The sequence below is a fragment of the Sphaeramia orbicularis genome, chromosome 21 (genome assembly GCF_902148855.1).
Source record: "Sphaeramia orbicularis chromosome 21, fSphaOr1.1, whole genome shotgun sequence".
Lineage (NCBI taxonomy): Eukaryota > Metazoa > Chordata > Actinopteri > Kurtiformes > Apogonidae > Sphaeramia > Sphaeramia orbicularis.
Window position 1 is genome coordinate 9,308,388 of NC_043977.1, and position 25,673 is coordinate 9,334,060.

At 37.3% G+C, this 25,673-nt stretch overlaps 1 protein-coding gene across 2 annotated transcripts; it reads left to right on the forward strand.

The window, feature by feature from the left end:
• Positions 1-186: 186 nt before the first annotated feature.
• On the forward strand, positions 187-25,184 carry frzb (frizzled related protein). Of its 2 annotated transcripts, none has more exons than XM_030125074.1 (8): positions 187-567; positions 11,084-11,332; positions 14,498-14,533; positions 15,447-15,502; positions 15,766-15,832; positions 18,848-19,052; positions 19,801-19,864; positions 20,858-25,184. In XM_030125074.1, the coding sequence occupies exons 1-8, from the start codon at positions 261-263 to the stop codon at positions 20,921-20,923; spliced, it is 1,050 nt and encodes a 349-aa protein (XP_029980934.1). In that variant the 5' UTR covers positions 187-260; the 3' UTR covers positions 20,924-25,184. The 2 variants fall into 2 exon arrangements, with proteins under 2 accessions (XP_029980934.1, XP_029980933.1); XM_030125073.1 differs by having other exon boundaries at positions 188-567; positions 15,447-15,506; positions 15,767-15,832.
• Positions 25,185-25,673: the final 489 nt, after the last annotated feature.

The following is a 25,673-nucleotide window of genomic DNA, read 5'->3' on the forward strand; positions in this document are numbered from 1 at the left end:
GATGGAGCTCATTTTACCTGATGTAATGTAAACAGACGCGCTCACGGACTTTGGGCTTTTAATGGCTTTGCTGGTGTTGTCTTTTCATCTAAATGGAATCTGTCTTTTGGATGAGGAGAGGAGGAGGAGGAGGAGGAGGGGAGAGAAGGAGGAGGAGGTGAAAGTGTGGATAAGAGCGCGGCTCCTCCCGTTTCCTGGGACAACAGCCGCACAAAGCACCGAGGCGCGGACGAGCCCAGCCTGGATTTTACGCACCGTGAATGCGCGACGCTTCCCGGCTCCGGCTCCTGCTGCTCCTCCTCCTCCTCCTCTTCCTCCTCTCCGAAGCCGAGCCCGAGCCCTCCGGACCCGGATCCGCCATGCTGTCCGCGGGGCTGTCCGTGTCTCTGCTGCTGGCCGCGTCCTGCGCGCTGTGGCCGGCCGCGGTCCGGGCCGCGTCCTGCGAACCGGTGCGGATCCCGCTGTGCCGGTCCATGCCCTGGAACATGACCAAGATGCCGAACCACCTCCACCACAGCACGCAGGACAACGCCGTGCTGGCCATCGAGCAGTTCGAGGGGCTTGTGGGTGAGTGGGCTTGGGGGTCTGATCCACCGGACCTGGATCTGGACCTGGATCTGGAGCGGGTTTCCAGACGCGTAGCCGAGCCTTGGACTGTAGTCTGGTCCAGGAGTTTGAGATGTGGACAAACATGTCACAGATCATTTAAGAAGAATCAGAATAAATGATAAATCATCAGTTCTTCAAGTTTCAAAGCTGGTTTTAGTTCTGAGTCAAACTTCCAGAAACCAGACAGTTATTTGTGGTTTTAAGCCATAAAGACCCAGTGAGACTTTTGGTCCAGTTCCTAAATGAATTTTTCTCCAGATTTAACCTTTCTTAAGTGATTTATCTCAATTTATTATTATAATAATATCCACTGTATTTCGTGTTTTTTCAGTGAAAATCAGGTATTTCCCTAGATTTAATGTACTGATCATGTAGATGTTCATAAAAGCTCAGATTAAAGATGAGGGTTATTATATTAGAAACAGAGAAAACTGAAGAAAAGGGACTTTTTCAGCAAAGATATCATTAACTGAACATAAACCCAGTGTGTCCATTCACTGTCATTTATCCAACTCCATGGGTTTTACTGGTGAATCAATGTTGTAGAAGATGACAGTGTTTCCACGGTAACTCCGGAGCCTCTGAGCATCCAAATGGGTCATATCTGATGACCATGAAAAGATGAAGAACTGCAGTTCACACCAATTATTTACATGTATTGATAGAATTAGTGGATCAACAGGTATTAAACAGTTAATGTTAAACTGTTCATAAAAGACAAAAACTCTCTGATTTAGTGATTTTTACTGATGGAATTCATCTTCCATTTGACTAATTCGATCTGAGTTATTATTGAAATGAGATGAAAACTAAGTAAATAGTGATGTTGGTTGTTCTAATCCTTCCACAGAGGCAGAATATTCTGAATATTATACAAAAAATTAATATTTTAAAACATTGAAGCAGGTCAAACTAAGTAAAACATCTAAAATACTGTGCTTTATTTGACTGTTGTTGGTCATATCTACTGATCTCAGAGGAAAATAGAAAAATTTATAAAACTATATTTGAGAAGATAGGTGTGATTGTTTTATTGCTCCATTCTGCTTTGTTTGTGGTTTAAACAAATCTAGAGGAAGAACTTTCACTTTTAATAATAAAATATTTTATCACACAACAATGTAAAGAAACTAAATGAAGACAAACATGTAAACTGTAATAGTGCCAGTCGATGATTGGTGCTGTATTGATTAATAATCAATTAGTGTTTGATTAATAATTTGATGGATATAATCACATCTCCAGCTTCTTAAATGTGAGTTTTTTCTGGGTTTTTTTTCCCCTCCTTTTAAATAGTAACTGAGCCTCGTTCTGTTGTCGACTAAATGAGATGTTTGAGGATGATGTGAGGGGTTTTGGAGAAACAAACTCTTTTTGTTTTAAATCAAACAATTAATCAATAACAGTGACAGTAATCACTAGTCTTAGCTTTAGCCACACCATCATTGCTGTTTTATCACTGATCTCTTTTGTTACACATGGTTGTCATTAGAAACATAATCTGGTTTTAAGGAAAAACTTCATCTTGACCTGACATAAAAGTCAATTTTTCTGGACCAAACTTGTCCATTTGGACTCAAGGATGGATGGATTGGACTTTTGGCCAAGTCATGTCATTTTTTTGTGTCTGTAAATAGTTTTGTTTTGCAGAAGCTGGTGACATTGACTTTAACAAACAATTAATAAAACAATGGGAACTGCAATATAATAGAAACTATTAGTACATAAAGAACATGATAAAAGTCCTACAGGCTCCAATGATCAGGACACAAACAAAAAACAAATTGGAATCAATGATAAGTAACTAAAAGGACTCAAATGGATACAAACAGAATAAAAACTACAGTAGAAAGTAGAACAAGATTAAATAAGTAAATTAAATATTTCTGTACGTTGTTGATCTGATGTAGTGAATTTGTTCCTTTTAATGTTGGGGCAAAAACCATTACACCAAAGATAAAACCCGACAGATTCAATGAAAGTGCGATAAAACATAGTCATTATGGTTCAGCTGATGTAAAGAGAGTTGGTGGCCAAAGGTCAAAGGTCAAGGTCACTAATTAAAACAACTAAAGGTTGATAAATGTCCTGGTAGGACTCTAGTAACTGACAGACACAAACAGATGAACAAAACACTATTTAAACCCAAACTCTTGACTCTTTTCCACTGATCGGTTCATAAATCTGCAGATTACTGATAATGTATAAAATATAATCTGATAGCTGCAGCTTTTTGTGTTAACAGTTGTTGAACAAAAGGAAGAAAAATTTCTTTAAAAAATGTATGAAGACTGAATTAATTAAAGCCTTCATTAAGGATAAAAATTTGAAATGTAACATGTTTTGTTCAAAACAAATTTAATAAAATATCACCTGATGAGTAAAAATAAATCAACCAACGTTCTGTCTGCAAAGAACAGTTAGAGGTGTCACTGTTGACATTGTGACAAAAAAAAAAGATGGGAAACAAATTGGAAAAATAGGCATTTAGAGAAAAATAAATGATGACAAACACGAAGGAGCTGAGGATGAGTTAAAGAAGAGCAGAAAAACTAAAGACTCAATGGAGGTTTAAGTGCAAACACTAGTGTTGAATTCAGACTAGTCTTGGTCTGGCAAATAATCTGGATTTTATTGACTTTCTAATGTCTGGAGGGTCAGATAGTGAGTGAAAACAACTGGAACAGGAAAAGTACAGAGCTTTTCTTAAAGGGTCTGTATGTAGTATTTTTACTTTCAACCCTTTAAAAAAATGGATTGTGCAGATGTGAAATAAATTTATTTCCAGTGACCATTAGAGGGAGTAGTGTGTCATACTGACAGCCAAGGCCAAGTTGAGGATCAAATTCAATCAAATTGTATTTATATAGCACCACATCAAACCAAAAGTTATCTCATGACACTTTACATTTAGAGCTGGTCAGACCAGGATCCATCCATCCATCCATCCATCCATCCATCCATCCATCCATCCATCCATCCAATTAAAGGGATCAGCAGCATTGCACTGGAAATGTGTTGATGGCACCACTACAGTTCTACTATGAACAAAAACCTTCAACGGCAGCGAAATCAACCGTTAAAAAATCTCTAGAAACATGATTTTTCTGTGCATTGATACATGTGTTAGGAAAAATCATCAGGATAAGAAGCAGAAAGAAACCTCCGGAGTGGAAATCTTAAAAACGCTTCACTCTCATGTCAGCGTCTAAAGGGTTGAAAATGCAACATTGCATTTCTCATCACGTAGACTTTACATCACAGGCATGCGTCAGTAGAAAAAAACCATGTCAGATTATTTCCCTGCCACAGACCTTCAAGTTGCCCTAGCCGCTCTAACTTACATCCAAGAGTCGTTTCAGCAACTGTCACAAATCTTTATAGAGAGTAGTAGAGAGCAGAGGAGACACATTAACAACCTTCAGCAAATTATTGATGCACTAATTACAGGAAGAGAAGTAGTTTGGTTCTACGCAGGCACTTGGTCTTGGTGGTGGTGATGCCACCTGGCCTGCATACTACATCCATCAACAGGAAATTGAACACACTTTTGCATGTTCATCTGCATGCAGAGTTTTCCCCCAAAACACATGTCTAAATGTGGAATGAAAAGTGAGAACGCAACACCACTCTTGCCTTTTCGGTTCAGATCATTACAGTCTAAACGTAGCCTAAATGTTTGTGTCGGTGCGAGTCTGTCTGAAGAACAAACACCAAATGGCTTCTCTTTTCCTTCCCTTAAACTTTTTTCTGCTATGAAACATAATTTCAGATGTTTATAGCATAATACAATGTACATCATTGTGATAAAAAGTGGAAAATATAATCATGAGTATATGTATTCCTGTAGATGTGGGTGCTTCTATGAAACTGGGTACATTTTGGTATCTGGCCCTTTTCCAGCTTTTTAGACCCAATAATAAAAGAGAAATTTAGACATATTTCCCCCCAGGATGGACCTAATGATAACCACAGATAAATGCCAAAAAAGTTATACTCTTACTCTGAGCCATCCCAAAATTAATGAATTTTTAATAAAATATTGGGGCCAAAAATAGGACCAAAATTGGGACAGGAAAAGCTACCTTGGTGTCAGTGCATCTGATCTGAAAACATGACTTGAAATGGTCTTACATAGACTAGAAATAAAGACACTGTGTTAAATTTGAGGATCCTAGTGGTTTTTCTAATCCAGACATGTGGATTTTCATGAATCTGAGTCTCATTCCAGGTTTTGTGTGTAGCCCATCATGGCGACTTGCGTTACATATAGAACCTGCCCAGTTAAATACAAATAAATCATAAATGATTTTGCAACAGCAGTCATTTGTGTGAAAGACTCTGCCTTGCATAATTAATTCAATCCCCAAAATGCACCTGTGAGAGAATAAAGAGATATTCAAAAAAAATAGCGTGTAATTTTCATGTCCTTTTGACCATGTTACATGCAGATTTTTGTATTAAATATAACGTAAAATAATATAAAAATGTGTTTTATCTGAAAAATAGTTTCTCTTTTGTCTCAGTAAATATTCAGTTTTAAAATAGACCCAAAGTGCTTCCAAACTTGCTTCATAACAATAGTCTATGTCTGGGATGAATTTTTAGCCCCACGTCCTGTTTTTAGGACCAGTTTCATAGAAGCACCCATATGGATTTGACCCCAGTGTTAAGGTGCTGTGCTGGAAAATTTTCAAAATGACTCTTAAAAGTACTTGAAAAGTGCTTGAATCTGACCTTGAAAAATGTGTACGAACCCTGATTTTGAACCGTTTCAATTGAGTCGGAGATGTACGATCAGACTCTGGAACAGGATGTTTTTGAGAAGGTGAAGACGTGGAGACATGGGAACTGACAGACGGAAACAGAAGAAATCCTGCTGGTTTGAACGTTTGTAAATGTGGTGAGAAGCAGAAGCTAAAAGCGACATGTTAGAACCTGCACCGCTGAAACCCAAACATTCACAGAACCGGCAGAAAAAACACCAGGAGGAAGTGAAGGAACATTTCATCTGGATTTGGCTGAACCGTCAGCGTTCAGGACACACTCTGGGTTTGGGCTGAAGGAAAAGAATTTAAATAAAACAGATGCAGTGAGCTCCGATAATGAACATTCCCTCAGTTCAACCTCCTCGATTCAGCAGAAACAAAGACATGAACGTAAAACATGATGGACGTAAAACCAACAATTAACACCAAACATCCATCACTAAATCTGCTTTAAAGTAAAGAAAATGTGTTCTTATTCAGCAAGAACACACGTTTTACTGGTTTTAACTCTTTTTTTATGGTCAGAAAAAGAACAAACACGTGATAAAATACAAACCATTGAATGAGCGTTAAAAAATATTAGAATGACAAAATTTGGTTCAGCATCAAAACTACACTGAACTGTTTGTGTTTTAACACATAATATGAACTAATTAAAACCTCAAATCAAAATGAATGTAAATCACAGTAGATGTAGTTATCTTTTTTCTTTTTTTTTCTTTTTTGTTCTCTTTTTCTCTTCTTTTTTCTTTTTTTTTTTTTTGCTTTTATCAGTAGATGTAATTATCAAGTAAAAAAATATAATTTTAATTTTGCACTTTATCTGTGATTTCAGAGGAACAGCTCTGCCCAAACTTTCCTCCTCTGACATTCATTATAAATGGTTCGTGTGTTGGTGGAATTATAATATTTTACACAGACCGATGCCTTTTAGTATTATGTTACTGAGTTCATTCCAGTCAGTTTGTAGTATTTCTTTGTGGTCTTTCTGCTCTAAAGTGTTGGTTTTAGTGTCTTTAACCTGCAGAGTTTGTGTAATGTGTCATTTTGTGACTGTAGTTGTCACTTCATATCATTATTGGTTAAATTTCTTGTAAGATTTGCTGATATGGCGATGTGTGATTTTCTTCACTATAAAAGAACATCATCTGCATACAAGGATATCCAAGATTTTTACAAGACACCTCTGTTTTCTGTACAGTTTGTGTTGTCAATAAATTCATAGACGCTTATTTTAACAGTGGCTAAAATAACACTGTGTCTTATAATGTTGATGTGCTGCATCAGCCAATAGTTTACATTATAGCGCTGTTAGCTTAGCTCTGTTTTTAGACAGAAAACAGCCACAGTAAAACCAGAAATCACCTCTGCTTTCTGTTCAATTTGTGTTGTCAATAACTGAACTAAAAATCATTTTGGAATCCAACAAACAAGGTCAGAACTGTCACAGTTTAGTCTGAACCAAAACCACAGTCTAAACCACAGTTTAGTCTGATCAACAAATGGCAATTTAGCAAGGATAAGAACATCCCATAATAACTTTTTACCTTCATAAGCCTCAGAATCAAACTCACCCGTGTAAAGAGACACTGACATTTCACCATGAAACCCAGTTTTTTTTTTTACGTTTATGGGCAGAATCCAGTGGAGAAAACAATGACTCTAGTTTTATCACTTCTGTTCTGACTCTGACAGTTGTTTCCTTCGGGTCTCATCCTCAACTTGACCTTGAGTGACTCACTACTCCCTCTAGTGGTCACATAAGTCCCCCAGCAAATCACTGGAAATAAATTCACCTCATTTATCTACAATATTGTTAAAAAAAAAATTTGACTTATGTATTACTTTTTTAATCTTATGTTGTATACTTAGTTTTCATCCTGTCGGTTTTTGCCACATTTTTATCTCATTGCTCCCTTTACCTAATTTTTGTCCTTTTTTCATTGTGTTGTTGAATCTTTTACATAATTATTCAATAATTTAAAGCCAAATATGGCAAGTCAATTATGGTCAGTTTACTTCCAGAAAGTAATTAGTGAGGAATTATTTGAACTTTTTCCATTTACTTTTAATAGACATGTTCAGTGAGTGAATGAATGTCTCTTTAACCCTCTGTTATCCCATAGAGGTCTGTCTTAATCACCAAAAGTGAATAATCTGTGCAACACTGTAGTAATGAAAGATTTTTAAGATTTATTCATGTATTTTAACTTTTTTTTTGTTGTTTCATCAACTTGAGCCATAAACAAAAATACCAAATACTCAATAACTGCCACATTTTTAACCCTTTAAATGCCATGTTTACAATGTAAACAAACCATATTTTTTGACGCAAAAACACACAAATTTTTTATTTTATTTTTTCAATATTCTGCACAAAAATTAAATTCGTTATCTTTTTGTTTTTCATCCCGGCATATATCAATGATTAACAGTAACATTGGTTAATATACATTATTATTATTTTTTGTGGTAGTTCAAATGTTAAATGCTAAAATGTGTCAGTGTGTATTTTGTACTCACTCAGTAGAAGGGTGATTTTAGTGGATGGGTCAGAATTTAAAAAATCATGCAAAAATCAACAACTTTTGAATTCTGACCTAAAACAAATTGTGAAAAATAACATGAACTTTAATAACATGAAGTGTAACGTGTGCATAATATGCTCACCTGGATACTGGAAGGTTAACTACACTGAGGCTGATGATTTTCCACGTCTGACGGCCTGTTTTTGTGCGATGCTCTTTATCAAACCACTGGCTGAGGCTGGAAGCGTCTGGTTTATCTGCATCCTGTGTTTTCTGTCTGCGGTTGAAGCTTTTCTGCTCCACATTCCAGCTGATACTGAACATCACGACTCTATGAGCTGACAAATAGAGTTAAAACCGCTGCACGTTCTGTACATACACTCTGTAAACTCACCGTATTTACACCATGTCCACTTTCACTTTCAACATTTTGCTGAATGTAAATACTGAATGTTCCCTGTTTTTATGGAAATACGTCTGTTATTAGAGTTTATTTGTCAGAGTTTGAGTTCATAGAGTTGGTTTCAGGCTTTGAATGACCCTTGTGGACCTAATGTGGTTTTGGGCAGTGACAGGAAGCTTCTTTCAAAATAAAAGCTCAGAGACACAGGTAGAGATGAGCAGATTAAAAGGTGGTGGTGGTGACCAAAACAGAGCTAAAAGGAAAATGATTAATGGAGTTGGATTCATCAGGGTTCCTTCATAGAAAGGGAATTTTATGAAAGCTGACTTAACTAACCAGCATTTAATTTGTTCAAAAGAACAAATCTGTTGCTGAATCAACTCTGGAAACTAGTTAAATTAATAATCCAATTTTTTGTGTTTTTTGCATCAAAAAATATGGTTTGTTTACATTGCAAACATGGCATTTGAAGGGTTAAAAATATGACAGTTATTGAGTATTTGGTATTTTTGTTTATTGCTCAAGTTGATGAAATACAAAATATATAAAAATGTTAAAAACAAACTGTATGAAAAAAATTTTGACATTACTACGACAGTGTGCAGATAATGCGTTTTTGCTGATTAGGACTCAGATACCCCAACTTAAAACTATGGGATAAGGAGCTGTCAAAATATTCATGTGCATAAGACAGAAATGCACGCATATTATTCTATAGTTGTGCAAGAAATTAATATTTGTAAACTCTTGAATGAGTTCAGTCGTACATAAAATGTATTGTGTGTATTTTATCTGTCAGAATGGGAATGAAAAAGTTTTAACATCAAGAATTACAAACACGAAATGCAACTGTACGAATACGAATTCACCAATGTGACTCTACTGTCAAAAATACGTCACCACTTCACAGGTATTATTTATGAGCTGAAGATACATGGAGTTCACAGACTGCAGATTGAGGCACTGGCATGGATTCTGTGGCAGCTGCCCTGAGTGCCCCGGGTGTCTGCTATTTGCCAGAAATATTGGACACAGATCGAGGCACTGGCGTGGCTTCTGCAGCACCCGCCCCGCCATGGCTTCATGCCATGAGAACTTCTCTATGTAACACTGGCACATGTATGGTCCACAGCGCCGAGCAGAACAAGGTGCTTCTTTAGCTAACAGTCTAATGCAATCAATAGGAAATAGGAGCACAAACAGTACGTAAAACACACTATGTAGAAGCGTATTAGTCTGCTACGCTGGAAACTATGATATACCACAGCTCCAACAAGAACTTCACACGTATTTTACCGGCACAGAAGCCAAAGCCAGTCATAGGCTACACAGGAATAGGCCTGGTCAAGTGAAATATGCAACTAATATTTCTGGCAAACTGCGAGGCACCTGGTGAATCCATGGCTTTGCCTTGATGTGCACCCGCTGTCTCTCAACTCATAGTCAGTCTGTGGAATCCATGTATCTTCTGCTCATAAATAATGCCTGTGAAGTGGTGACATATTTTTGACAGTAGAGTCTGTTTGTGAATTCGTATTTGTGATGGAGAAAGCACAATCGTAAAGTTGCGTTTCGTGTTTGTAATTCTGGATTTCAAAACTTTTTCATTCCTATTCTGACAGATAAAATACACACAATACATTTATGTACGACTGAACTCATTCAAGAGTTTCTAAATATTTATTTTTGCACAACTATAGTCCAGTATGCACACCTATCTGTCTTATGCACACAAATATTTTGACAGCTTCCTTACCTCTTATTAAACACATTACATTCTGTTGTTCTGTGTTTTTTCTCGTGGCCACATATTCCTGAGGATCTTCACAGTGCAGCAGTGTTAGTAATATGGGGTTTAAACTCATTTAATGAAGGGAAAGTTAATGAGGACGGTGTGAGTACATGTACACGTCTGTCTTTAATAAATATATTTAGACTCTGGTTGAACTGAGCTGGGCTGAGGTCAGAGCCGAGGGGAAGCACAGAAGGCAGTCAGTTTAACCAGAAAAAATGTCCTAATGAAAGGCCTGAAACCAGGGAGCAGCTCCAGGTCAGGAGTTCAGGCCAAACCTCAGAGCTGCCATAAAAACGCTGATCCGCTCTGAACCACGGCCGTGACACTAAAGCTCCTGTGTGTGGTCACACAGAGGTCCCTGAACGCACCGTCCTGTACTGATGCACTCAGACGGCCCTCGAACGCCTCAGCTGCACAAAAACGCACAGCATTAGAGCAGAAGAGTCGCACATTTGAAGGAATATATGGGTTTCATTTTATCAACCAGCAGAATTTACTGGACGACAAACTATTTCTGAACAGTTACAGAGTCCACAATAATGAAGACATTTTGGAAATCAAACATTTTCCTCTTGTTTTCTCATCCACAGATAAATATAAAGATTTAAAGTGGAAACACTGGACAATATCATTGTTTTTTTTCCTTTGTACTTTAGGTAATATATGGCACTGCAATAAATTATTTTATTCACTTGGATTTATCATAAAATTTGATTGTTTATCCACTTTTTTTCCACAAAAATACCAAATACTCAATAACTGTATTGTTTTTAACCCTTTAATTACCATGTTTGTAATGTACACAAACCATTTTTTGACACAAAACATAAAATTCTTTTTTGATTGTATGTTGATTGCGATTGGGTCCATGTTGGTTGGGATTGGGTCCATGTTGGTTGGGATTGGGTCCATGTTGGATGTGATTGGGTCCATGTTGGTTGTGATTGGTCAATGTAACCGTCCGTGTCGTCGTCTTCAGGAACCAGCTGCAGCCCAGACCTGCTCTTCTTCCTGTGTGCCATGTACGCTCCCATCTGCACCATCGACTTCCAGCACGAGCCCATCAAACCCTGCAAGGCCGTGTGCGAACGGGCCAAGTACGGCTGCGAACCCGTCATGAAGCGCTACAACCACAGCTGGCCTGACAGCCTGGCCTGCAGTGAACTGCCGCTGTACGACCGCGGAGTCTGCATCTCCCCAGAGGCCATCGTCAAGGCTGAGGGACCAGGTACAAAGGCTTATATCCTCCTCCTCCTCCTTCTTCTACTTTTCCTTCTACTTCTTCCTCTTCTTATTATTATATGGTATTGACAGGACATGTTTCATCAGATAGGAGTATTATTGCATTCATTCTTCCTCTTTGCGCTGAATAAATCACATTTTTGGAGACTTAAACATCCCCGAAAACATGTAGAAATTGGTGCAATGATCAGACATGGTGACAAATTTGATCATTTGTGGAATCTGTGGCTGAACATGGAAAAATAACCCAATATCTCCCTCTAAAGACAACAAATCTTTGGTGCATAAAGGATATGAGGGTCTGATTACTGCTGCCTGCACCTTTAATTACTGTTGTTATTGTCATTATTGGGGATCCACCAACATCACAGTGGTATTGATTATTATCCAGGGGTTTTCTTAGGCTACCATGTGATAATTTACACAAATTTGATGGTTATCCTTTCCAGTTATCATATGTTAAACAGAAAAGTGGTAACACTCATTGTTGTTATGGTCAAAAGTCTTTTCATAACCAGATCTCCATTTTCTACATGTTTAGTCAGACTTAGGTGAAAGCCCAACAAGAAAATCTAACATTTTTAATTTAAAAAATCTATACTTTTCTAGAATTTTGGCTTCTGTTTTACCGAAAAACAGTTTTAGATCAACAAGGAGCCCACTGTAACCAGAGATGAAAATGTAAAAGTCATTACTGTGTTTCCAGATTGGTTGAACATTAATTTGGGTCAGTTACCAAACTGTCTTTAGTGCTGCACCTAAGAATAATAACCTCCAGGTAAAACCCTGATATCGACCTCACTGACCTCCAGACGCCATCGGTGAATAAGACGCAATTCAGTTCATGGTTGTGTGTGATGAAAGAAATTCAGTTATTTTTATAAATGAAGTTTCCCAGTACAATGGAAAAAACTGTTATCAGCCTGGAATACTGGCTATAAGATTCCAGTAACAATGGGAATAAACGTCCAATCAGAGCAAAGACAACAGGTATGACATCATCAGAGACTGGTCGACTTAAAATTGAAGGTGGAAATCTATGGATTCTGCTGCTACACATTTACATTACTCTAACAAAGCAAGTCAACTTGAATCTAAATCAGAATGTCATCCACGTTAATCACAATATGGTTATTTTTCCCCTAAATAGTGCATGTCCATCGATGCCCCCCCCCCCTTTTTTTTCAGAGGATTCTCTTAAACCCATCAGGTGACGTACAGTTTAAACCCCGTCGTTTCACCACAAATATCTGCTGCAGTTGCTCTGGTCGTCGCCGGTGGTTTCACTGTTGACTCACAGTAAGAGTCTCTGGGTTGCTGTGGCGACCAGGGCAGAGCTCCGTTTCCTCCCAGAGTTCTCCTGGGTTTCCGACGGGTTTCCCCGCCATCAAAGACATGGAGGTCAGCTTCAGTCTAAGTGGTCCTGACCGAGGCCTGAGGACCAAGGCTCGTATTTAACCCCTTCAATCCCAACCTCGACTGGAAACGACTGCTGATGTTTAACAGGAGTTTAACAGAGACTGTTTATGGACATTTAATACAAGTTTAATGCTGCGTTCAAGGGCCTGTTAATCTGAATGAACTAGACCAGTTGACAAAATGAACCAGTAGTGTGTTTTTTTGTTGTTGTTGTTGTTTTTTTTAAGTCATTTTTATTTTCTGGCATTTTTAATGCCGTTTTTATTTTTGTGTGTGTTTTTAAGTCATTTTGATTTTGTTTTTTTCATTTTTATCTTCCTACATTTTATGTTTTTTCTTTTTTTTTTTTTTTTCCCCTTGTCTTGTCCAGCATCCTAACAGCAGAATGGTAGTCTGGCTGTCTTTTGGTGCTGAACAAATTTGCTTTGCCAAGGGTAACTTCGTAAAGTATATGAAGCTCCCCTTGATATTCTACTGTGTTTATTATGCGTTTTGTTGAACCACATTTCGATGCCGGACCTGACCTGGGGGGGGGTGAAGGGGAGAGAGCAAGAGAGAAGAAGGTGGCAAAGACCCTCACAAGGAAGTATCAACAATACAAACAGTAACAATCATGGTGATAATTATAATGGTAACAGTAACTACAACCAGAACTGAGTAAACTGGGCAGAAGAAAGAGAAAACAAAACAAAACAAAATAAAACTACAAAAAAATACAATAACATACATAAGACCTATTAAATGATGAATATGAGAAAAGAAAGCATGAACAAAATATCGTATACCACGTTCACACAAATAATACAAGAAACAAATCCACACAACATCAGTTGTTCACATTCATCTGCTGTGACAGAGTGAACCAGGCAAACAGACTGAGGTGAAGAACACACACATGCAACCGCACTCCCTCCAAGGATCAGGGACCGACCAAGAGGGCCCCAAGGCCCGGCCATCTAGCAGACACCACAGAGAGGGGGGATCCAGCCCGCCCCCCCCCGAGAGGCAACAGTGTGCCCGCCCCGAAGATGGTCGAGGGAGGCCCCCCACCAGAGGCCCCACAGCAGCCGAGCACAGGCCCCAGGAGGCCAGGGACGCCAGCCGCCACCCCCCCCGCCGGGGGCCGGCCACCCAGGGGCAGGCAAGGAGCCGGCCCCCGAGCCCCACGAGCCCAGGAGCCACCCATCTCCCCGGGCAGGGGTCCCACCCAGCACACCGGGCAGCCAGGCCGGCCCAGACCGCCACTCGCTGCAGGCCAGTGCGCACCCCAATGCCACAGCCAAGCGCCCTGGGGGCCCGGAGGCCCACCTCCCCATCCCACCAAGCCCAACCCCCAAAACCCCACACATTTTATGTTTTTTTCATTTTGTTGCAGTTCTTTCCATTAGATCACTTTTGTTGCATTTTTGTAATGTAACTTCTAATTTGTTTCATTGTTTTCTTTTTTTTTTTAATTTCATCCTCTATTTTGTTATTTTCATGTTATAACATGTTTTCCATAAGTTTACAGTTCACATTTTTATTTTGTTGCTTTTGTCTTACATAACTTTCCATGTTATTTTTCTTGACATAATTTCATCTTATTACATCTTCTTCAAATAATAAAACATCTTTCACATTCCTTTAAAAAGTCCCATCCCATGTGTTTCTTCCCCCTGTTGTATAGTTTACACTGTGTACTGATTGTGTTGTTGTGACACTGACTGTGTTGTGTGTTTTTGTGTGTCTGTAGATCCGTACTACCAGGACCCATCCAGGTGTAACCCAGGTAGGATGACCTTTGACCTTCTGTCTGTTTCCTGTGTCCTCATTAGTTTTTATTAGACTTAAACAGTGTCTGATGAAAGTGATTTAATCATTCAAGTCCATCTATAGTTTTATACGTCATTTAGACATTTCATGAATGAAAACACAAATATTAATATTGTATCTACAGTGAATTCCTGTTAAATCTGCCTAAATGTGACACTGGATGTTTTTAATACAAACACACGTCTGTAAATATATATATAAAAAGCATATATAGTTCCACTGTCCCTGTATGTCAGCGTCATCTCCTATCAGAATCAATCCCCAGTTGAATTTCTGACATTGTCAGGTTCTGTCTCTATGGCTACATTCAGGCTACAGGCAAATGTGGCATAAAACTGATTTTTGTGCCCATATGTGACCTGTATCCGATCTGTTAAAGACAGTTTGAACAGCACAAATCTGATTTTTGTCAAATCCAACCCAGGCCACTTTCATATGTGGTCTTAAATCCGATACATATCCAATATTTTGTAATGCGACTTTAGTCTGAACAGCCAGGTTGCATTTATCAGACATTTACATCATTGAAATGTGACAAATGTCACAATTCTGCGTCCCAGGAGGAGGAGCGGTGGGAAAGCCTCCTCTGTATTTTCTCATCCAGTATTTGAGGAAGAGAAGAAGGAAGTTTGACTAAAAATTGAGAATGAAGTTTTTGGTATTTTTGTGAAATTTAGTTCCTGATTTAAAAAAAACACAATTAACAAAATGAGCAGAAATAAACAAAATCAGCAAAATGAATGGAATAATGAAAGAATGAGTGAAAATTAACTAAATAATCACTAAGTTAAAGTGTCTAAAGCGTCTGTGGGAACCTTAAAGAGTCTGATCCACCTGAACTGGTTCTGGTTCTGTTTTTGTTCTGATAGAATCCAGTCCAGACTTTCCCATGGACTCCAATAACTTCCACTGCAGAAGTCCAATCAGAGGTAACCTGTCCACCTGTCCCTCTACCTGTCCATCTATCTGTCCACCTGTCCATCTGTCCATCTGTCTGTCCGCCTGTCCATCCACCTTGTCTCTAACCCAGTCTCCACCTTCACTGCCGATGTGTGACATGTCCTGAATGTTGTTTTGTTTTGCGTTTTCTTCATGATTCTGTTGGAAACCATCCACCTGTCTGTCCACCTGTCCATCCACCTGTCCCTCTATCTGTCCACCTCAGTCTTATCCTGTGTTTGTGTTTCAGATCGCTGTAAATGTAAGACAGTAAGGATGGCTCTGAAAACCTATCTGAAGAACAACTACAACTACGGTGAGTCCTCTGGGATTCCACCCACATCCAGGCCCTGGTCCAGGTCCAGGACAATTTCAATAAACTTATTATATTAACAGAATACACATCTCTGTCTTCACCGTTACTCTATACTTGTCTGCACAATAACATATAAAAATAACATTTATAACATATAATAAGATATAAAATAATGATGCATTCACTGACTGCTCCCAGCTGAAGCTCTGCTGAGGGTTTGGTTTGGACAGTGGTTCTCAGGCGCATAGGTTCCAAAAACGCACCACATTTTCAAGATGTTTTAGTTTTTCCAGGATTTGTTGGCTTTTGTAGATGTGGGTTTGGTGTGAGGTTTGGTGGCCAAAAGGTTTCAACAATCACGTAGGTAGGATGGGACGATCAGACTTAACAAGAGGTGGAACAGGTCTGAATATTGTTGTAATTTGTACAGAATTTAGGTGGTAAACATTGTCTCTGAGGTTGGATGAAGTGGTGCTTAAATACATGTAGTGTCAAATAAATGTAGAAAAATGGACGGTTTAAGTTCAGGTTCCACATTCAGCCAAACATGATCTAAAGTGGGTCAGATCAGTAAAATAATAACGGTGGAAAAACGTTAAATTATATGATGAAAATATTTCCATCTACAAACTATCCTTTAAAAATATGAATAACATGAACCTGAAATTTCTTAAGAAAAATAAGTGCAGTTTTAACAGTATTCTGCCTCAGTTTATCATTTCCACATGTACATTATAACTTACAGATCACAGTGTATCTACAAATACACAAAACATTTAATAACAGGCAGAATATTGGTAGAATTACACTTAATTTCTTGTAAGACATTTCATGTTGTTCATATTTGTTTACAGGTTATTCACATTTTTGGTGAAAGGATAGTTTGTCAATAGTAATGGTAACAGAAATAAGAAAAAATTAACAAATATGAACAATAACGAGAATAAAACATGCACAAAAATTTGAGAAACATCAACAAAATGAAGAGAAATAAGAAAAAAATTTATCCAAAAATGTGCAAATATGAACAAAATAAACAATAGCAACAACAAAACATGCACAAAAATGACCAAAATTCGAGAAACATAAACAAAATTATGTTAAAATTGTATTTACTTTAATTAAGACATTTCCAGTTGTTCATATTTGTTCAGGTTATTCACATGTTTTGTTAAAGGATAGTTTATAAATGAAATAATTTCATGTTTTTTGTTGTTTTTTTTTAACAAAAGTTTGCATTTGTCATTATTTACAGGTTATTCTGTTATTATTTTACTGGTCTGATCCACTTTAGATCATATTGGTCTGAATGTGGAACCTGAACTAAAATGATTTTAACATCACTTATTGTTAATTTCTTCATTGTAATATTTTCATCTCATGGGAGGGATTGGACTCTTTTGGCTCTTTTGGCTTTTGGTATGTTTGACACCCCTGGTTTAGTTCATATGGTCGGCTGAAGTGTTTGGAAAAGTGGTCGTGACACAGAAAAGTGTGAAAAGGAGTGTGTAGTTCTACTTTTCCAAAGGTTAAACTCTGTTAGGGTTAAAATATTTGACTGAAACCTGCAGCTGTTTTCCTCGTCTCTGCTATAAAAGGGAAAACCTTCAGCTTCGAGGTTTTTCAGTGACTTCGTTGGGATTAAATTAGACTCAAAGCTTTCAAAAAGCACAGAAAGTCTTTTCCAGATGCATACAGGCATGATTTGGCAAATCCAGCTCAGATTTCCACTTGGACTCAGTCGATCTGTGAACCGTCTCACGTGTTTTCCAGCCATCATTAAAAGCTGGAGTTCATGTTCCAAATGTTCAGATCTAATTACAACAGAGGACTTTAATGCAGCGTGATGGAAGGACACAGTGCTCTGGGTTCGACTGAAAAATGCCAGAACATTACTGAGGATGATGGCTTTACATAGCTTCCTCCTTTTCTGCGTTCACCGCGTCATTTTACCTTTGGTACAAATCGTCTCTGCATATTTGCTCTCATGTAAGTTTGCATTTTACACTCATGTCTTTATTGATTAAATTGACTAAAACTGGAATTTATCCTGTTTCACCAAGAGACACAAGAGCTGTTCTAGACATTATCTACAGATCACCAGTTAATTACCTCATTATCTTGGTGTTTTCTCACGTTAATCTCCTGGTATCCAGGTGAGCATATTATTCACACATTACACTTCATGTTATAAAAGTTCATATTATTTTCCACAATTTGTATTGGGTCAGAATTCAAAAGTTGTTTTTGAAAATTCCGACCCAGCCACTAAAATCAACACACTGTAAACAGTGGAAAATGGTAAAAACGGACAATGGCAATTTAAGAAAATAAACAAAAAATGAATACAAGATGGAAAATGAACAAGAAACTGAACAGAAATAAACATAAAGAGGAAGAAAATGAATAAAATCACTGAGGAAATGAACAAAATAGGAATGAAAATGAACAAAAATGAACAAAATCACCAAGAAAGAAAGTAAAAATGGACAAAGTAATCAGGAATAATAATTAAAAAAAGAAAAAAAAAATCAACATACAATAGGAAATGTACAAGAAAATGAATAACAAAAATAGCATAATGTTAAAAAAAATGAAGTAGAAAAAAGAAAAAAGTTAACTAATCACAAAAATGAACATTTTTGTTCTTTGTCGTTCATTGAGTTTTGTCAGTAGAAGTAATCCTTGTACTGTTGGCTCTTAGTGTTAGCTTAGTGCTATTAGCTTAGTGCTGTTAGCTTAGCGCTGTAGCATTTCTAGGATTGTTTTTGTTATTTTATTTGATTATTCCTGACATGCGGTGGTCTCAGACTGTTAGACTAGTTTATATATTTAAGTGTTTGTTGGTAGAGTTGTGTTCTGTTGGTTTTGTTTCAATTTTTAGCTGATGTTCTCATGGTTACGTGGATGTATGGCATGTGTATATTAGTACAAGTGCTGTGTAGCATTACCGTGGTAACACGGACAGAAGTGGGTGTGGGTGTTTCCTCTCACCGTTTGCGTTTCGTGTTCCAGTGATCAGGGCGAGGGTGAGGGATGTGAGGAACCGAGGTCTGGAGCCCACGGCAGTGGTGGACGTCAAGGAGGTTCTGAAGTCGTCTCTGGTCAACATCCCCAGGGAGACGCACACGCTGTACTACTCGTCCTCATGCCTGTGTCCTCCGCTGACCCCCGGGGACGAGTACCTCATCATGGGCTACGAGAACGAGGAGACGTCCAGGTACGACGACAAAGACTAATGGATGTGGAACAATGGTAGAAGAAAAAAAAAGAAAAACATCCTGGGATCAGAACAGAGCATTATGTCCACTCATGGAGGGCTTGGAGAAAGGTCAAAGTTCAACTACAACATGAATTTAATCATCCAGGCCATGGACTGTATGTTATTAGTCACTGATTGGTTGATGAACCACCATTTTGAAGCCAGTAATTTACCATAATTGGGTTTTTAGAGGCAGAAGTGACCATATTTGGACAAAAGGGCACAAATATAAGGGTTAAGCTAATGCTAAATGCTAACTTACTGGTGTTTTTATCTCAAATCGTCACAAACAGGACGTCTTACAGCTATAGCCGATAATGGGCCCAATATTTTTGTCCATAAAGTTTATAAACATCAATATTTCCTTAGAGTTTAATGGGAGATTGTTATTATTTTTAATTATTATTTAAAGTCAGAGCACAAAAAATATTTGAGAAATTTAGAGGTAGAACATTTAAAATTATAGTCATGGATTTAAAAAAAATCAGTGTTGAGAGAAATTACGTAAAAACCATCTCTGAGGCATTTTATAACAATTTAAAGTAAAGTAACCAATGCAATGATATTTATCCCAAAATAAAACTATATTATGACATTTATTATTATTGTTTTGTATCCCATACCCCTGTTAGAAAAGAAACACCTGAATCCAACGTGTCCACATTCTTTTGTCCATATAGTGTTAGTGACTGTGTTGTTGTTGCAGGTTGCTCCTCATTGATGGATCCATCGCTCAGAAGTGGAAGGACAAAATGGGCAGGAAGGTCAAGGTATGTAGATGATCTGAGCTGCACTTGAACGCACCTCAACTATATGTAAATGTTAGAAAAATTAACCTTCATACAACAACTTGTACTAACACAATATTGACCAATTCAAAAGGATTTCCTCTCAGGATGTTAGCTCAGGAAATTTGACAAAGTTGTAGCAACATATTAAACACAATTAACTGATCAATTTATTTACTTACTTATGTTTATGTTCATGGGCTGCAAAATGAAATTGTATTGGCCCCAATAAAAAACACATGGATAACACATTATGAATACAGTAAATACGATATAAATAATCAGTAGTAAAGTACATATAAGTATTCATAAATAAATATGGACATAATACAGTCTGTGATAAAAACTATTTTAAGTTCAGGACATCAAACCCATTTTATTTCAGGTTCCATATTCAGCCCAATTTGATCTCAAATGGGTCATACCAGCAAAATAGTCACATAATAACCTATTAAAAAACTACTGTTTTAGTGTGAAAAATGTAAAATTACATCATGAAAATGTGAATAACCTGAATAACCAAGTACAACATGAAATTTCTTTGGAAAAAATTGAAAATTTCAGTATTACATTATTATTACCACAACTTACAGATCACAGTAGATCTACAAAAGCACAAAGCATTTAGTAACAGGCAGAATATATTTAAAATGACACTTATTATTCTTTAGAAATTTTAGGTTCACATTTCACTGTGAAAAATGTCAACATTTTCATAATGTTACTTAACTTTTTCACATTTGACCAAGGAGAAAATTGTCAGGTCATAGTTTGCATTGGGTCTTAGTTGCTTCAGGTCTTAGTTGCGTCAGGCCACAGTTGCTTCAGGTCTTAGTTGCTTCAGGTCATAATTGCTTCAGGTCATAATTGCTTCAGGTCATAGTTGCTTCAGGTCTTAGTTGCTTCAGGTCACAGTTGCATTAAAAACTCTGGTATTTTCTGTTTGACTGAGGCATTCGTTCCGTTTCTGTGCAGAGGTGGGACCAGATCCTTCAGGGCCGAGGCCGACCAAGACCGAATCCACGTCCGAGTCGTCACTGAGACCTGACCGTGTGCACGAGTGTGTATGACGTGCGTGAGTGTGCGACTGTGTGTGTGTGTGTGTGTATAGATATTGCACTATCACAGGCTGTTGTAGCTGAATGTAGTTCATCTCTTCATCCGTCAGACGCTTTTGGAGTCTGACTTTTGTCATTTATTATCTTTGCACAGACATAATTTAGTGTGCTTTTAGCGTGTGGCGTGTACACCTGGAGCACTCACGAGAAGGGGGCGGAGCTTCAAAAGCTGTAGCAGCCTGACTGTACGTACATGACACTTTTGGGAAACGAACATCTCTTTCAGCAGTTCCTCCCGACGGTCACTGCTACAAGTCTAGTAATCCTGGATACCTGTGGTGTTACCATGGCAACGGGATGAAGGACATAAAAACAAGACAGAGGCGGTAGAAAGGAGAAGTCCCGCCCCTTTGGTGTGCCCTGTGAGACCTTACATCAGAAGAAATATCTTAGTGTCAATGGTGAGAGAAATTTAGTCAAACAAGCAAGAAACTTTTTGTAATAAAAAGTACAAATAATTTCCCAAAGTTTGGACCATCATCATCATCATCATCATTATTATTATTATTATTATTATTATTATTATTATTTATTTTTATTATTATTTCCATATGTGTTCAAAAATTAGGAAGAGGCATATCCTAAAATGACTAGATGCAAAAAGCTAAAAGACAAAAGATGAAGTCGACTGGGAAAATTATTTTTTTAGGATTAATTTGCTTTAGGTGATGCACATAATGGTCGGACATTCCACCTAAACTCTGTATCTGTACATGATCACATTCAAATGGGATTAAAATTCCAATCGTAATATCTGTCTGTGCATTTTTTAGTCTGATCCACCTACAGAAATGGGATAAAAAATAAACACAGTCTCTGTTTTCTGGTGACATTTTGGATGCAATGCCGCTGCGAAAACACAGGTACTGCTTCAAAAACAGAGGCTGAATTGTTTTTCATGTTTAAGTTTGTATATTTTTAGTTTGCGTTGGGAAAAAAAAACTTCCATTTTTGCATTTTCCTTGATTTCTAAGCAAATACTCAAATCTAAATCACCAAATTGTGCAGCCCTAAATTAAAAAAAATATGTCTCTCGTCATTGACACCCTTACTGTGTTCTCGGAGGTAAAGTCCCATGGTGCACCTCTGAAAGGGGCGGGACTTGGCCTGTCTATTGGGACATTGGACGTGGACATCTGGACTGTCACCGATCTGCTCTAAGAACCTTTAACAGAACTTTAGTGAACTCTGCTGAAATACTAAAGCTGGTTTGGACGACAATGACATCAACAGTAACAACAATAACAGCAGCAGGAGGAAGAAGAAGAGGAGGAAGAAAAGGAGGAAAAAGAAGAGGGGGAAGAAGAAGAGGAGGAGGATCAGTGTGTGGACTCGAGGAGAATTCATTCACTTTCTATTTGGCTCAAGTGTCACAGACCTTCACATTGATGTGTGTAAAGTGAACGACGCCTCTGGAAAAATGAACCCAAACTGTTTATTTGGAAGAAATCTGATCTGTTTTAAAGAAGACGTGTTGTTATTTTTATTATTTCTGTTTTAAACATGGTCAGAGTTTAACCCTCCGGTATCATAGAAGTCTGCACAGTACCATGGTAATGTCATAATATTTTTCATGCAGTTTTTTTTTTACTTTTAAATGTATTTATTTTTTGTATTTCATCACCTTGAGCTGGAAACAAATAGTACCAAATACTGATAACTGTTATATTTTAACCCTTTTAAATGTCATGTTTGTAATGTAAACAAACCAAAATTCTTGACGCAAAAAACACTTTCTTTTTTTCTTCAATATTCTACATAAAAATTTGATTAGTTATTTTTGATTTTTTTCATCCTGTCCTATGTCAATGATTAACACCAACATTGGTTAATTTGCATTTTTATTTTCATGTGCTAGATCAAATTTTAAATGCTAAAATGTGTGAATGTACATTTTTTACTCGGTGTAGTAATTTTCCATTGTTTACAATGTGCTGATTTTAGAGGATGGGTCAGAATTAAAAAAAAAAAAAAAAATCATGCAAAAATGAATAACTTTTGAATTCTGACCTAAAATAAATTGTGAAAAATAATATGACCTTTAATAACATGAAGTGTAAAGTGTGCATAATATGCTCACCTGGATACTGGAGGGTTAAAGTCGTACCTGTGAGACAAAGCTCAGGCTTTAGCTGCTTTGGACCCTTAGTTTTCTCTGGTTTCTTGACGTCTGTAAATAGTCCAATATTCAAATACATGTTTTACTTCATTCCTCTGTTAAATACATTTACAGGTTTTGATTAAAAGATTAAATCCAGTCTTACAATAGCATTAATCTTTGTTGCTGAAGTTGTGAACGGTTTAATAATATCAGATGCAACTAAATGCAATTTTTAACCTAATGTTTAGAATATAAATGCAGTTTTACCGATGTATCCATCCACTGTGAGGTGAGTCTGGTTTTAGTTTTAGTCTTAACCTCTGGTCTGGATCTTATAACACTGTTTGTCAAAGCCTTTGTCATTGATCATTTCTGTTTATTTCTTCTGTTAATTTAGTGCAAACACAAAATTATTCACTAAACCAGTTTTAATTGCACTTTTTCCACATTCTTTACATGTATTTTTTTCACTTGTGGAAAAACTTTTTTTTTCTTTTTTTTTTTTTTTTTTTTTTACAGTATTCTGAGGGGTTTTCAGCATTTCTTATGCACATTTTAAATTGTGCACCTATTGACATTCTGTATGCACATATAAAGTTACACAGTGCATTAATAGAGGAAATTCTATTCAGAAACTATACAAAAAAATATATAAAATTACCAGGGTTTAATTATCACAGTGGAAAACTCCACATACACATATTTCATTCTGTGTTTGATTTTTCTTCATGATACTGTTGAAACAGATGTTTTTGTTGCATGTTTAGTTTGGAGTTTATTCAGATGTGACAATGGATTTAACTGTTGAAACAGGTCAGACACTGTTGGAGAAACTGAAACCTATTGAAGATCATGTTGTATTTTTCTGTGACGGTGAAGACCCACTGACGATGACGATGTAGCGTTTTAGGATCATTCAGAGCTCTGACTGGTTACTTCTGCCCAGCAACAACAGCTGATTGGTCAGAAACAAATCAACAATAATTCAAAGTGGTGATTAAAATATGAAATATAAGATATTCTCAAGTTAAAAGTATAGGTAGCTGCGAGGTCAAGTCCATGCTAATGTAGTTTCATTGGAAAACAAATATGATTTTCATCCATAAAGTTTCAGAAATATTCTGAAAACATTCCATCATGTCTGAGATACACAATAGCATCTCACCTGTGGTGAAAATAGTGAATAGCTTCATGATTAAAACCATAATTCAGCTAAATAACAGCTGTTACAGAATGGCCTGTATTTCAATTGAATTTAAGTTGAGTTAGCATGTGGTTGACGAGTACACTTTCTATGAAGGGTCACATGACAGAGGCTCAACGAATCAGGGAAGACGACGCTGTGAATGCGTCTGTACCTTTGTTTTTACCCATTAGCATGTTTCCATGTTTCCATTATGAAAATGCTGGAGTTTAACTATTATATTAACAACTATGATTTAGAAAGTGTCCAAAAGTCCATTTTTAGAGGGTAAAACACTGAACTGATGTGAAAATGCAGCAGAAATTAAGCATTTATTGCAAAAATATATTAGAGCTGTAGAGGACATACAAATGAACTTCCAAATGCTAGCTTAGAACCAGTTTAGCAAAGAAGAAGAAGAGGTTAAAAGATGAACATATTTGCCTTTTCTGAATGTACATTAGAAGCATTTACATATTAACTCATTTAGGACAGAACTTGACAATTAAAACATTAGAAGAAGAACCTTCGTCTAATCTTGACCTGATCCTGTTGTTCTGCAGAAGGTTCTTCATTTTCCACGACAGAAAGCAATGTGTCTTCAGTGGGTTTTGAATTTTCTCTGACAGACTCTGGTCCTACAGAGGAAACACAACGAAGCACAATCAGAGAAAGTTATGGGATGTAAAACTGAGCTGAGAAGGTGGTTTTACGTTGGAGTGGACTTCCTGCTGTCTGAACATGTCCTCACATAAACACACAGTACTCACATTATTACACAGTAAAGTTCATGTTAACACACTAACACTCAGTACTATTAGCAGTAAAACATACTAACACTGACGTTTTGAACTCTGGACTCTGCAGCAGTTTGAACCATTAAACATGAATTTACACAGTGGACGTCTGAGTGTTTCAATGGAAGGTCAAAGGTCAAAAATCTCACCGTTAACAGTTAGTCTAAACTTATTTAAATATAAAAAAATCATTGGAAAAACCCCCACTGCCACCATTCCATCTAACAGCTGCAGTAACTTTACAATGACTTTTAAAAGGTTAGTTTGGTTTTTAAAGGCAGGGTTTTATGATGCACTGGTGTTTTAACACATTAGTTCAAGGCCTTTAAAAAACCAAAGTCACACAATAAAATATAGAGGCTTTGGTTTCCTCTATGCAGCAACAGCAAACGGAATAAAAGTAGATGAAACAGGACTGACGACACTTCAGAATCTGAGAAATAGACGTGATATTTGTTGGTTTTGTCACATTCAGATTGCACAAACATAAATATCTGCTGATTTCATGGACTGATGTCCAACAAATCTAATCAAACTACACAGAAGCTACATTTTCATCTGCATTAAAGGTAAACGGTAACAGATGTGTACA

Coding starts and splice junctions, on each gene's coding strand:
- frzb (XM_030125073.1), top strand. CDS start 261: ATGCGCGACGCTTCCCGGCTCCGGCTCCTGCTGCTCCTCCTCCTCCTC. Junction 568..11,083: donor GCAGTTCGAGGGGCTTGTGG/GTGAGTGGGCTT, acceptor CGTCGTCTTCAG/GAACCAGCTGCAGCCCAGAC. Junction 19,053..19,800: donor GAGAACGAGGAGACGTCCAG/GTACGACGACAA, acceptor TTGTTGTTGCAG/GTTGCTCCTCATTGATGGAT.